This window comes from Pelobates fuscus, chromosome 6 (assembly GCF_036172605.1).
Source record: "Pelobates fuscus isolate aPelFus1 chromosome 6, aPelFus1.pri, whole genome shotgun sequence".
NCBI classification, from domain to species: domain Eukaryota; kingdom Metazoa; phylum Chordata; class Amphibia; order Anura; family Pelobatidae; genus Pelobates; species Pelobates fuscus.
In genome coordinates, this window is record NC_086322.1 from 205,571,311 (window position 1) to 205,585,561 (window position 14,251).

Genomic DNA, 14,251 nt, shown 5'->3' on the forward strand with positions numbered 1-14,251 from the left:
AATTCTCAATTCGAGTACCAAAATGCAAAACACCATTGGCTCCCATATGAGCATCCAGATGGTGAGAGTTCTTTTTTAGATTTAAGACCATAATAATGAAAAATAAAATAATATATATATATATATATATATATATATATATATATATGTGTGTGTGTGTGTGTGTGTGTGTGTGTGTGTGTGTGTGTGTGTGTGTGTGTGTGTGTGTGTGTGTCAATACATGTGCATATAAAATGCTGAAAGCTATCACTGACCTTGAATTTTCTGACTTGTTGGCATATGAAGTGTGAGAGTAGAGTTTAATGTTTTTTTTCTACATTTTCCAATAATCTCTAGTTATGTTTCACACTACACTTACATACACATCATCTCTATTGTGTCGATCAGTGAAAATAGCAAATTAACATTTTCGGACATTAACTAAATGAATGGGCAGATACTTAATGGAATCCCATTAATAAAAGCATTAATCTATATCTTTATGTACCAGCTAGTAAAAGATGTTCGCTCTTCTGTCAGTCCAAACAAACTGGAGACGTTGCCTCAATGAAGCAGCTTGCTAATGATGGTACTCGCTGTTCCTACAAAGACCCATACAGCATTTGTGTACGTGGAGAATGTGTTGTAAGTAATTTTCTTCATTCTATTTTTTCTTCATTCTATTTTTAGTTGTAATGAATGGATGCTTATGTAACAAACCACTTATATGATGTATACTATTTGATAAACTTTTATAAACATTTATATTTTGGTCATCATTTTGTGTACTTCATGACTCTATAGTGTGCTTTAACCCCTTAAGGACCAAACTTCTGGAATAAAAGGGAATCATGACATGCCACACATGTCATGTGTCCTTAAGGGGTTAATAATATGTAGAATAATTTAGAAATCAAGATAAAATAAAGCAAAGAAGGTTTAGAAACAGCAATGATTAATTAGTCTTGCTATTGTTTTTACAAAGATTTTCATTTGTATTAGACATTACACAACATAAGTTGTTTTCTTTGTGTTTTAGATAACATATTCATGTAAAATATCTGAGCCATTTTCTTAACTGCCTTCAAATGTGATACTTATTTTCATGCAGTTAAATTAAAACTTGCTGTTTTCCAGTACTTGAAAAGCACCCCTTGTTTTGTCTATAAATTTAAAATTAAAACCGTTTTAGAGAATTTTCAAACATTAGATTTTTTTCCATATTGGAAAGAAAGTGCATTTGGTTTATTATGGGAATAATTGAGTAATCGTGTCCTTGTTTTTGGGTCAATTTGTATTAAGACAATAGTCAAAGGTTACTTTTTTAAGGCATTATAATAGTAGTTTTAAGCTACATACTGGATTGTGCAAAGATAACAGTCCTAATATTGATCCACAATACTTACTAAGAGTTCTATAATAAATATTTAAGATGAGAAATGATGTTGCAAAATCTATAAAAAAATAAATTCTATAAAAAATATTTAAAAAGAAATTAGGTTGCTTATTCTGACAAGATAAACAAGACAAAATAAACAGATGTCCGGGCACACTGTTTCTTTTGTATTCTGGATTTGAGGTTACACTACATTGGTCTGTGAGGCAGCTCCTGGATTTTGTTCAATAAGATAAACAATTTCGACAGCTTTGGTCTGTGTGCAATACTTAGACCTCATGTTTCTTTATGCAAATGTTTTAGATAAGCAGGAAAACATTTTTATCTTTTTTTTTTTTTTTTTTTTTTAAATGTGATAACATTTTATCCTACTATCAGCTTGTAAAACTTAGGTTTGAGTGCAGACATCTTCTATTTGTGTTTCACAATCTTCAAACACTGACCTTGTTATATAGTCTGAAATGTGTTCTGTGATCCATAACTCTTGCATTCTGCATTACAGAAAGTTGGCTGTGACAAAGAAATTGGCTCCAACAAAGTAGAAGATAAATGTGGTGTTTGTGGTGGGGACAATTCCCATTGCCGTACTGTGAAGGGAACATTTACAAGGACGCCCAAAAAAACAGGTAGTTATGGAACATTGGGGGTTTAAGTCTCATGCAAATTGTCAACCAGCTACTTACATAATCACTAATTGTGGCAGAGTACAATTGGAGTTTATTCCAATGTTATGTGATGACTAAAGCTTTATCACAAATATTTGGGACATTTTGGCACCATTGTACATAAATAAACATTTTTTGGTGCAACACTAATTAAATGAACACTCCAGGAACTATAGCCACTACAACATGTTGTGGCTAGTTAAATTGTTGAAATAATTAGTGATTGTGTAAAGAGCTTAAAAACCAAACAAATCCAATACATAAATGTGATATGTACAAAAAAAAATACTTAATTAGTCTCAATGCTTCAAGTCTTTGGGTTATTTGTGTATTTTTATGGGGATTACTGACATTACAGTGAAATGCTAATCGTGCTATTACCACTAGAAACAGTGATTTTTTTATGTGTATTCTCACTTTACTGAAGATTGAATATTTTCTCTAAAAATACACAGTGCCTTAAAATATAAATAAACATAACATACTGTAACACCATTTGAAAATTTAGTAAACATATGTCTGCATATCCTCTGTGTCCATTTAGGTGATCACTCCCCTGAATACAATGTAGATGTTGCCTCACTGTGAGTGAACTTGATTGCATGATATGTCTCTTGTCCATCAGTATTATGTTAAAAAGTATTATGTTAAGGCATCTTCTACATTGTATTGAGAGGAGTGGTCGCCTAAATGGGCTCAGAGGCGTATATAGCTAAAGCTTGCTTATAAGCTCTACTCTATATTTATATGGGAGTGCTCGTTTTGACTTGACATAATTTTACAAAATTTTAAATTACTACACTATGTTATGTTTATTTATATTTTAAGGCACTGAGTGTATTTGGAGGAAATGTACAATCTTCAGATAAGTCTGAATATACATCACAAAATCACTGTTTTAGTGGTAATTGCATATTTAGTGCTTCGATTCACTACACTTTCAGTTATATTTGTCCTTTTTTATTTTATGAAATTAAAGTAAAAATACAAACTGTTTCTCTAAATGCGTATTTGTGGTGAATGTAAGGAATACACCAAGTTCCATATTCACTACAGCTTATTGCAGTGGTTATGGTGTGTGTTTACCTAGGATATGACAAAGAATAATTTTCACCTTTTTACTATTTGACCACAGTATTTTCATGGTAAAAACAGGTTTCTGCTGATGTCAATCCTTATTAGCTGAGTCATTATTAACTCTTTCAGAACTGCTGAATTGACACAGTTCACATTGAACCTGGCAGTGGAGAGGGTTAATGAAGTAAACATCCTGTTTACCCTGTCCAAATGCTTTGGACAAACAATAAGGAAGAAAATATATATATCTTTATTATGTCCTAGGCAGAGAGGGTAGACTTTGAGTGCCATCCATGGATTTTGCCAAACCTTTTCAAAATGGACACGTTGCACTCATAGCTTACGTGTGCCATAACCACTATGACATGCTGTAATAGTTGTGGTGGAGATGGAGCTTGATGGCTCTGTTAAAATTGAGGCAAACAATTTAACAAAAACATAAAAAAAATGCTTTGGAGAATTTTTCACCAAAAGTCCCTTTAGCCATAAAAATCTCATTATGAAGTGTTATGAATTGTTCAAATATGTTACATATTGTATGTTATTATTATCTTGTGTATAAGGTCTTTTGAATTCAAGAAATGACAATGTTTATCTTGTTTTTCAATTGGATTTAACAATATTGGAAGCAACTTTTCTTTCAGCATGTAAAAGGATGTGCAAAGATTATAGCAAAACATAGTGGTGTTTGCTTGGAGATGTTCATACAGTTTATTATTTGTACATTTCTTACCTTTAGTAAAAGTACTTGAGCCATTAGCTCAGTCTACAAGCAGTATGGAGACACCAGAAGAAGTTGGTTATTTTGGTTATCATTTTGATTGTTTAGGAGTGATGTGTGTGATAGCTGTTTGTATATGTTTAATGTATTCTGCTGGATGAGAGAAGTAATTTTAGAAATAAAAACATTTTCAAAATGTAGTATTTCTTAATGGTACTGGCAATAGTCTTTCTGTAGCCTAATCAACGTCTTCCAACAGGAAAACAGTTAAGCAAGAGATGTCAAAAAGAAATCAAGTTGCTGGAAAATGATATCTGCAAGTATTTTATATTTTATTATATAGTGCATATAACTTTAAAATTAGGATTCTTTTCATTGACTATTCTCAATATTTTGTCTGCTCTTACACAATGGCACAGGGTATATGGCATATTAATGGGAAATGCACCATAAAACTGCAAATGCCATACAATTTAGAAAAATTACAGAAACAGTACATGATAAGCTCTCCAATGCCACACCTTAAAGCAAACTCCAATGCAACATTTTTCAGTAACTTTGTTCTTAAGGCTAAATGAGTAAGGCTTAATGAACCACAATGCATCCTGTGTAATCTTTAGAATGTTGCTCTTCAGAAAGCATAGTAAACCTTTTTACTACAGACCTTAGTGTGTATAATTTAGGAATTATAAGGGTATCATTAATTCAAATACATCAATCAATTTTGAGATCTGTACTGGGATACTCAACAGAAAAGGTATTATAAGGAAATATGATTTGGATAACCACAGTATTAGTCATATCAAGTAGGCAAATATAGTTAATTTACATTAATTTATATTAAGAAACTATAATTCCAACTGAGCTCTTGGATGCTTATTAATATTAATATATTATATCTCGTATATAATAAATATACAGAATTTTATTTATTATATTATAATTTAAATTCAAACTTTTTTTTCGTTTGTAGACAGAAAGGTTTCAGCTTAATTGAAAATATCCCCAGGGTATCCATCTCTAAAATGTTAATATGTATAAAAAATTAAGCAGATTGCATACATTTTTTAAAGCAGAGTAGTCTGAGTAATAGCCATCTGGTTGATACTTTTCCATGAACTACACAGAACACATTTCCTTTAAATATATGCATTTATGGAACAAAGTAAATAACATGCATGAGATTATTCACTAAAGTGAGTATTTAAGGTGAATTCAAAGAAAACTTCAAATTTATGGTGAAATAGCTAAACTGGAAAAAAGTCACCATTGCTTTTAGTTCATCTATTTTGACCTTAAATTTGGAATTCACTTTAAATTCTCACTTTAGTGAATAACCCTGTAAGTGTTCATTTAACAATAAAGAAAACTAAAATCATGCTTATTGTTCAGCTATAATAGCAATTATGCATGCAATATATCAGCAAAACTCAAGGTTTAGTGTTAGAGTTCTAGGATTCTGTCAGTCATAGAGACCGAATCATACTTGTGTGCAATTTGGCACATAATCTAGGTCCATTTCACACACTAGCACTACCACATCTAGTAGAAATGTCTCATGATGCAACTATTATTAATACTTCCTACTTTCATTTCCCCATTGTTGTGCCTTTTGAACTAACCGAATCAGCAAAAAAAAAAAGAAAATAGTCAATGAAAATAATTATTTCTGACCGTGCACTAATTAATGATGCTCTATTTAAGGGAAAACAAGAGGAGCATTTACATTACCTAAGGGAGCACGAAACATCTCCCTGTCAGAGTCAAGACATTCTAAAAACACTGTTGGTAAGTGGCATCACAGACGTCCAGAGATCTGTGATGATGATAAAACAGTGGATGCCGGTGGTTTAGATCCATGTACTTTAGAAAGCATTGCCACAGAAAAGTCAAAATATTTATTTTTCATATGTTAAAAAGAGTACAGTTTTATATGGTTCCAGTGCTGCCTTCTTGAAAAATGAAATACATTTATTCAAGGTGAATTTGAGTACATTAAATGCATTTAATAACAATTCCGTACTGCCCCTTTATTAGAAATTAAAAATGCATATAAAAAACTGCTAAAAATTAAAAGTAGGGTGGTGTTAGATAAACACTGTACAGTCAGTGAATTAACAAAAATAAAGAACAGAAATAGTGTTTGAGATTGTTTTATTTACTCAAAAAAATACATATGAAAAATAAATAATTTATTTTGCCCTGTTATTTTCCATAATATTATAGAAAATAACAATCTCTGTGATGTTTGTTACAAGTTTTCTTTCCCTAGGAGAAGCAGACAACTGATCAACTTGTCACAAACCAGCGCACTAATTAAGTTTTGCCTTTCTCACCTTCTGCTTGTCGCAGGTTTTAATTTTTTTTTCTTCTGCCAATTTAGACTTTAATACTATACTAACCATTGCTACTTTCTTTTGTTTATGTGTTTGTTTGATTCTCTACATTCTCCGTGATTACAACACATGCACAGGGTACCTAAAGATGTTTGACATCCCCCCTGGTGCTAGACATGTGTTTATCCAAGAAGACGAGGCTTCCCCTCACATTCTTGGTAAGTGTTACTCTCCCACAGATTATTGGCTTCATTCTTAAATGTTAACAAGAACCATCAAACTATTTGAAACTTGTAGAAAAAGAATAAAAACTGTACAATAAATAAATGTAAAATGTATGGAAGTACTTTCCAACTGCATATTCATGTCATACATTTTACAATCTGAAGATACAACTGTGATTTATTTTTATTTATATATATTTTGCTCTTATTGCTCTCTGCTTCTCACTTTGTGATAAAGGTTAGATCTAAAATGAAAAACTCACATCTGCTTCGCACATTTGTTTTACTTGTGCAGCATTTTACTTTTACTCTAAAAAAAGGTAAAAGTACATTATTGCATAATTCAAGTTAATAATTGTGTAACCAAAAAGGAAACAATTGATAGTGTGGTTCTGCATGAAAGGGAAGCTATTAAATGTGATGAAGCACAATAATAATAATAACAATAAAAAAAAAAGTTCCTGATATTGTTTTGGATCCAGAAAAGGGCAAGAAAACAATTGAAATCAATTTCAAATTGTGCAGTAAAACAGGGGAACGCATTCATGCATTCTTAAGTGGTCGATGGATCAACAGTGTCCATCTTCAGCATTGTAGTTATTAAGGCTATACATATCCTGCTTTGCCAAGAAACATTCAGACTGTCTTAAATGTATCTACTGAATCTGTTAAAGCAAAACTCTTAATGCAAAGAATTTCAAGTGTTCAATATTTTACAATATTTATCTATCTGTCCATCCATCTGTGCATCCATCTCATCATACCTCCTGTTGTTTTAAGAACCGTTATATGCACCCATAACACTTCATCTAAGTAAAATGGTCTGGGTGCAATAACCCTGTTGTTTTGGTCCAGCAAAGTTTTACTTATACAGTAATGTTTACATTCAGTGGCAGAACTAAAGTAGAGAGGACCCTGGTGCAAGATTTTGTTTTGCCTCTTGTGTGCTTGTGCCTCTCGATATGGATCTATTAGACTTGAAGATTTGTTTTGGCCACTGCAATTCAGGTGGTCAAACAAAATTTCAATGTATGAGCTGCTGCCTGCCAGATTCTCTGTGGAACCAACTCACACGAACCTGAACATTTGGGAATTAGTTTTTAATTCAGAGAGAAAAAAATGGTGCGGGGTCAAAATGAGAAGAAGCTTTTTTTATGTGTGAGTGCAAATAAGCAGCGTAGTTTGCCATGATGGACAAATGATCTGCACATTCACGTGGGCTGGATCTCTTGTCCAATCAAGATGTAGCAAACAAAGATGGTTAGTCTTTAGCGACTAAATTTAGATTTTATTCACAACTATCCAATGGGGGGGGGGGGGGGGGGAGACAGTAAAACAATATATAATTCCAAGTTGGATTTTTAAGAAACTTTGACTGCTGCTACTTAAGGAGACAGACCAGCATTCATCTAGTATTTTTTGCTCTTTCTGTGCCTGTGTGGGTTGGGAGATTAATTCTCCTATGAGACTAGGTTTAGCTTTCTGCTGCATCTAGCGCGCAGGTAATACCAAGGACTTTGAGTGAGAGATAGGAGATTATTAAGAGAGTTGTTAAGATTTTCTTTTTTGTTGTTGGTGAAAGTAAATCCTTTTTTGTGGGAATTTAGTGTGTTCAGTAACAAAGAAAAAAACATTAGTTATATATTGAAAGATATACATTTTGCAATTTCTCTATGATTTTCAAAGGGCTTGTTTCAAACCTGATTTAAATTGATATGTTTTACAGCAATGAAGATGTAATAGGTTCCATTCTAAAATTGTCTGACAAATTACACTCGGACAGCACCAGGGCACTCCTGGAACCATTACTACTACAGCGGGTTGGGTTAGAATGATCTATTAATTCACACTAGTTACAATGTATTTCTTTGTGTATTGTGGGTACTTTAAACAGATTGTTATTGTATTGCTAATTTATTGAATTATCCACATTTTGCTTGAAAAATGTCTTGATTGTGATTGACATATATGAAAATGTCAATTTTCAACCTCTATTGCTGCCCTTTTGTTAAAATTTGGGTATAGATGCTATTTGAATAGTCCCATGTTAATATTGAACATTAGTAATAATGATATACCCAAAATCATTTAGGAGTTGCAAAATACATAGAAATTAAAAATATAAATATCCTAAACAGTGTTGTAAATATATACAACTTACTATAATAGATGCCTGTTTTGAATAAGGATAATTACAAAATGTTATTTTGTTTGGTAGCAATAAAAAATCAGGCCACTGGACATTATATCCTAAATGGAAAAGGTGAAGAACCCAGGTCACGATCTTTCATAGACCTTGGAGTGGAATGGGAGTATATTATTGAAGATGACATTGAAACTATACACACAGATGGGCCTCTACATGATCCGGTGGTAATACTGGTATGTTGTGTGTGTGTGTGTGTGTGTGTATGTATATATGTGTATATATATATATATATATATATATATATTTGTGGTCAGGACAATAAAAAGCCGTAAGTATAATTGATACCTTCTCATACCAGTAGGAGTATGACTAATTCGGTTGAGGTGTGTCGAAACCGATGTATTGGTAGACCTGTAAATAAAGTGGGCAAAAGATGTATGCCAAAATATTTTATTCAATCAACAATAACTTAGTACAACATAACATCATAATGCCAAATGTTGGAAAGCTTGTCTGATTTCTCTCTCAGGTTGTGGTATGTACCTTCAGTACACTGTAGATTTCCAGCGCCCCAGTGACTTGATAATATTAGTAGGTATGTTCCTGTGTGAGGCTGCTGAAGCTGCTCCAATATGGAAAGAATGCCCCGAGTAGCGTGAGGGGTTAAGGCCTAACCTCATCAACAAGATTCTAATATAAAGCATAAATTTGCTTGTCGTGAGGATGGTGCCTTGTAAGGTGAGTAACGGGTGATTTGTAGGTGCATGTAAATTAGTCAGATAGGTATCGAAAGTCTTTACAGGACACCATTTATTAAAGGTGGGGTAATAAGGTATTTAGACGGTTTGCCCCGGTTGCGTTGTTTGGGTATGTAACAGTGAGAGGACATAATGGTCTTCCTGTTTAATTAGCTGGCCAATGTTAAGACAGGGCCTAGCATCGGTAGTATGGATTGTTGTAAATTCTCTGGGCCTAAAGAACCCGTAAAAAGCAAAATATATAGTGACTTTTAAGGTCTGATTGGTTTAAAATAGCTTTTTGTTTCTATTTGTCTTTTATTTTCTTCAGACTAGCAGCTCATTGGATGCTACCTTCATTAACGTTGGTGAAATCCTCACCCAGCTTCTGCTTTGGAAGTTGGCTGAGGACCAGTCAGCATGAAACAATGATTCTAAGAATTACTCTACTCTGTGACATGCAATATAGAGAGACAATGACACGACTATCACCATTCCCTAAGAAAAGGTGGTGTTTATATTGCTGCCTAACTCCACCTCTATTGGTTGTTACTCAGACAGTAACTATAAGGACATCCTGGTTGAGGTCCTGCAAAGATTGCAGAAACGATGTTCAGCATCTCCATGCTCAGTATGTGGATGCCAATTTTTTCCCATATATAGGAGATGTTGATTTGTACACTGTGGCAATTGCTGCACATGCACACTAGCCTTTCAATACTTGCTTATGGGAAATGCTTTAATTTGGTTAATTAATTGTGCTCAATAAACTGAATAGTTATAATAACACTCTTATGAACACATGCTTGATTTACTAAAGCTGTAGTGTTCCCCAAGCTATTTAGGTGTACCAAAGTCCCTGTGATGGTTTGAAAGGTGTACAGTACGTACCTTTATTCCCTTACTGTGATGGTCTCATTAAGCCTCACCCCCAACCTCCATGAGATCATAGAAACATAGAATGTGACAGCAGATAAGAACCATTCGGTCCATCTAGTCTGCCCAATTTTCTAAATACTTTCATTAGTCTCTGGCCTTATCTTATAGTTAGGATAGCCTTATGCCTATCCCACGCATGCTTAAACTCCTATACTGTGTAAACCTCTACCACTTCACCTGGAAGGCTATTCCAGGCATCCACTACCTCTCAGTAAAGTAACACTTCCTGATATTATTTTTAAACCTTTGCCCCTATAATTTAAGACTATGTCCTCTTGTTGTGGTAGTTTTTCTTCTTTTAAATATAGTCTCCTCCTTTACTGTGTTGATTCCCTTTATGTATTTAAATATTTCTATCATATCCTCCCTGTCTCGTCTTTCCTCCAAGCTATACATGTTAAGTTCCTTTAACCTTTCCTTGTAAGTTTTATCCTGCAATCCATGAACCAGTTTATTGGACTTTTTCTGAACTCTATCTAAAGTATCTTTCTGGAGATATGGTCTCCAGTACTGCGTACAATACTCCAAATGAGGTCTCAACAGTGTTCTGTACAATGGCATGAGCACTTCCCTCTTTCTACTGCTAATACCTCTCCCTATACAACCAAGCATTCTGCTAGCATTTCCTGCTGCTCTATTAAATTGTCTGCCTACCTTTAAGTCATCAGAAATATTCACCCCTAAATCCCTTTCCTCAGATGTTGAGGTTAGGACTCTATCAAATATTCTGTACTCTGCCCTTGGGTTTTTACATCCAAGATGCATTATCTTGCACTTATCCACATTAAATGTCAGTTGCCACAACTCTGACCATTTTTCTAGTTTACCTAAATCATTTTCCATTTGGCTTATCCATCCCGGAACATCAACCCTGTTACATATCTTAGTATCATCAGCAAAAAGACATACCTTACCATCAAGACCTTCTGCAATATCACTAATAATAATATTAAAGAGAATGGGTCCAAGTACAGATCTACGAGGTACCCCACTGGTAACAAGACCATACTTCGAATATACTCCATTGACTTCAATCCTCTGTTGCCTGTCACTCAGCCACTGCCTTACCCATTCAACAAAATTGGAATCCAAACTTAAAGATTGCAGTTTATTGATAAGCCTTCTATATTCAACAGTGTCAAAAGCTTTGCTGAAATCTACGTAAGCAATGTCTACTGCACTACCCTGATCTATTATTTTAGTTACCCAATAAAAAAATCAATAAGATTAGGTTGGTATAATCTTCCTGAAGTAAACCCATGTTGTCTCTGATCTTGAAATCCATGTGGTTTTAGATGTTCAACAATCCTATCCTTTAACATGGTTTCCATTACTTTTCCCACTACTGAAGTAAGGCTTACTGGAGTATAGTTGCCCGACTCCTCCCTCACTAACTTGTGAATGGGCACAAAATTCACTAACTTCCAGTCTTCTTGGACTGCTCCTTTTAACAATGATTGGCTACATAAATCTGTTAATGGCTTTACTAGTACACCACTAAGCTAAAAACTTTGGGTGTATTCCATCAGGCCCCATTGACTTATTTGTCTTTACTTTTGTCAGTTGAAATAGCTAATTTTAACCCATTCACTGATGATCACAGTAATAATTTTGTGAGGAGTCTTATCAGTACATTAGTACTGTGGGGAGCAGTTTTGTTTTCATCTTTTTTTAAATTTGACCAATTTTGTTAACCATTTTAACACAGGGAGGCAGGTATAGACTTGTTAGATGAGGAGAAATACATTTAAGTTAGGGCAAGGATATTGTGGGGGTTGACAGTAAAGAAGTGATGAATAAAGCTTATTTGACAATGCTATAGAAGAGTGGGCTTTCTGGAAGATGAGGTTCTATTGCAAGTCCTGTTAAGAAGTGTATCTGCTGTATAGGAAGGAGAGAGACAAAGGTACAGGTTAAGGACATATCACGGGATGGGAGCTATACAATTAGGCAGAATTAACAGTCTAGAAAGCAATGACATTAAACAAGTCTGTTGAATTGTTAGCGATAAGCAAGAACAGAGTAAATACAGATGACTATAAAACCCTTAAAACAAAGTATACATTGTAAATGTAAAATTTTAAGTATATAGGCCAGCAGAAAGAAAGACCGCAAAATGAAAATCTTTCACTCACCTTACTGACTTGATTTAATAAGCAGGGTTTAGTGTTTGCTTAGCTAGTAGGGCAGGAGATAAGGTGTCAAAGTTGGCCATGGACAAAGTAGTCTAGAAAAGTGATTTTTGAATATCCAGCAACATTTGGACAGATAAGAGTCTGTTAGCAACATAAACATCTGAGAGTGACAAATATGGTCATGAAGAATCAAGCATAAACCTGTTTAGTACTGTGGGTAGCAATGGGTTGTTCAAAATTGGGAATATGTAGAAGAGGAGAGTGATAGCCCCTGAGGAGTCCTTATTTGTTTTTAAATCAGTAAGTTTTGAGCAATTGCAGTGTGATTGAACACCCAGTAGAGAAAAGGGGGGTGTTTTACTATGAGCAATTCATGAGCAGTTTGGCTCTGTTTCCAATTCTGATTAACTCTGTTAATTTCCTCTCAACTGAAGGCTCTGAATAGCCACACTTGACTGTGGATGAATATTACTGCGGCAGATTTGGCTTTTAGTAAATGACTTTGTTAAAACTTTGATAAATACACAAAAGTCCATGCAAAAAAGATAATCATTAAATGAAGATGAACTATCAAAAATATATTTTGAAATCTTTAATGTTAAACCAATTTAATGTTAAATTAATGTTAATGCCAGTATTGTGTTTATGTTTATAGAAAGACCTTTGAACCTCTAATTAAATTACAGAAACAGAAGCTTCTGTACAATAAACTTAAAGCAATGTCATCAATCTGGCATTTTGCATTTACTCTTACAAAACATTTGAGTGCATGCCATTTAAGAATTGAACTTAAAGATTAAAAAGTAGAATTGAATAATTTGCTTGTGCACAACTTTAGTATTATAGACAACTATCAAAATGTTTCAAATACTCCATTCCACATCAGGTTTTGAGTGAACTGCTTGTCATTTCTTAAAACACAACTGTATCAGGTTATTAGATTTTGATATATTTCGAGTTTACCGTAATACACCCATGTCATGACATCACCCATGTCCTTGAAATTGAAGAACATATATCAACATGAGATTTAGGCATTGGTTTTGTGTGTCTTTCATTATAATGGTAATCAGAATTGTTTTTTTATCTGTGTTTAGTCATTTTGTTGTACTTGCAATGTGATTAAGTATTATGAGCCTGATAAATAAAATAAAACTCTATAAGCAAGCATCCTTCAATTTGTTTAAAACTTTTATTGATTGCCTCATTCATTCTGGAAAAAATTACAATGCAAATAGAGTCGATCTGATCAACTCTTTACTGAAGCTTGTTAGGAGGCGTACAATTTAGATGGACTAAAACACTTTAAAAATGAATGTCACTAAAATATAAATACAGATAATCATCTAGGAAAGAGGTGTTCTGAGTTTTCCTTTCATACTTTTCTATTTGAATATTTTAAAATGCCATTACATGATAACATGTTCTTTTCTTCTTGTTCTGTATTATCATTAACAAAGGTTATACCCCAAGAGAATGACACAAAGTCAAGCTTAACGTACAAATACATAATTCATGAAGACTCCGTGCCAACCATAAGTAATAACAATGTACTTCAAGATGAAGCTGACACTTTTGAGTGGGCATTAAAAAGCTGGTCTCAGTGCTCAAAAGCATGTGGCGGAGGTAAGCATTATCGTAATAAATGTGAAATAAATACATTTCAAATATATTTATATAAATGGCAAGACTTGTGGCATGTTCCCAGTATGCAGTGGTTAGCACCTACCAAAAGTGGTGCAAGGAAGGAAACAGGTGATCCAGCAGCAAGGTCATGGGCAACCAAAGCTCATTGTTCCACATTGGGAGTGAAGGCTATCCAGTCTAGTTCAATCACACAGCAGAGCTACTGTAGCTTAAATTGCTGAAAAACTTAATGCTGGCCATGAGAGA

The 14,251-nt window shown here is 33.9% G+C and overlaps 1 protein-coding gene across 2 annotated transcripts in view; it reads left to right on the forward strand.

Moving 5' to 3' along the window:
- ADAMTS3 (ADAM metallopeptidase with thrombospondin type 1 motif 3) overlaps nt 1–14,251 on the forward strand; it is a 256,599-nt gene that overhangs the window by 213,726 nt on the left and 28,622 nt on the right. The window contains exons 13-20 of one of the 2 annotated variants that reach the window (XM_063458665.1): nt 1–61; nt 491–624; nt 1,878–2,001; nt 4,098–4,154; nt 5,543–5,626; nt 6,312–6,392; nt 8,617–8,780; nt 13,819–13,984. The exon at nt 1–61 is cut by the window's left edge and continues 115 nt beyond it. In XM_063458665.1, the coding sequence (XP_063314735.1) occupies nt 1–61; nt 491–624; nt 1,878–2,001; nt 4,098–4,154; nt 5,543–5,626; nt 6,312–6,392; nt 8,617–8,780; nt 13,819–13,984 (871 nt within the window). The remainder of the gene's footprint in view (nt 62–490; nt 625–1,877; nt 2,002–4,097; nt 4,155–5,542; nt 5,627–6,311; nt 6,393–8,616; nt 8,781–13,818; nt 13,985–14,251) is intronic. The other variant, XM_063458666.1, reaches the window with a different exon arrangement.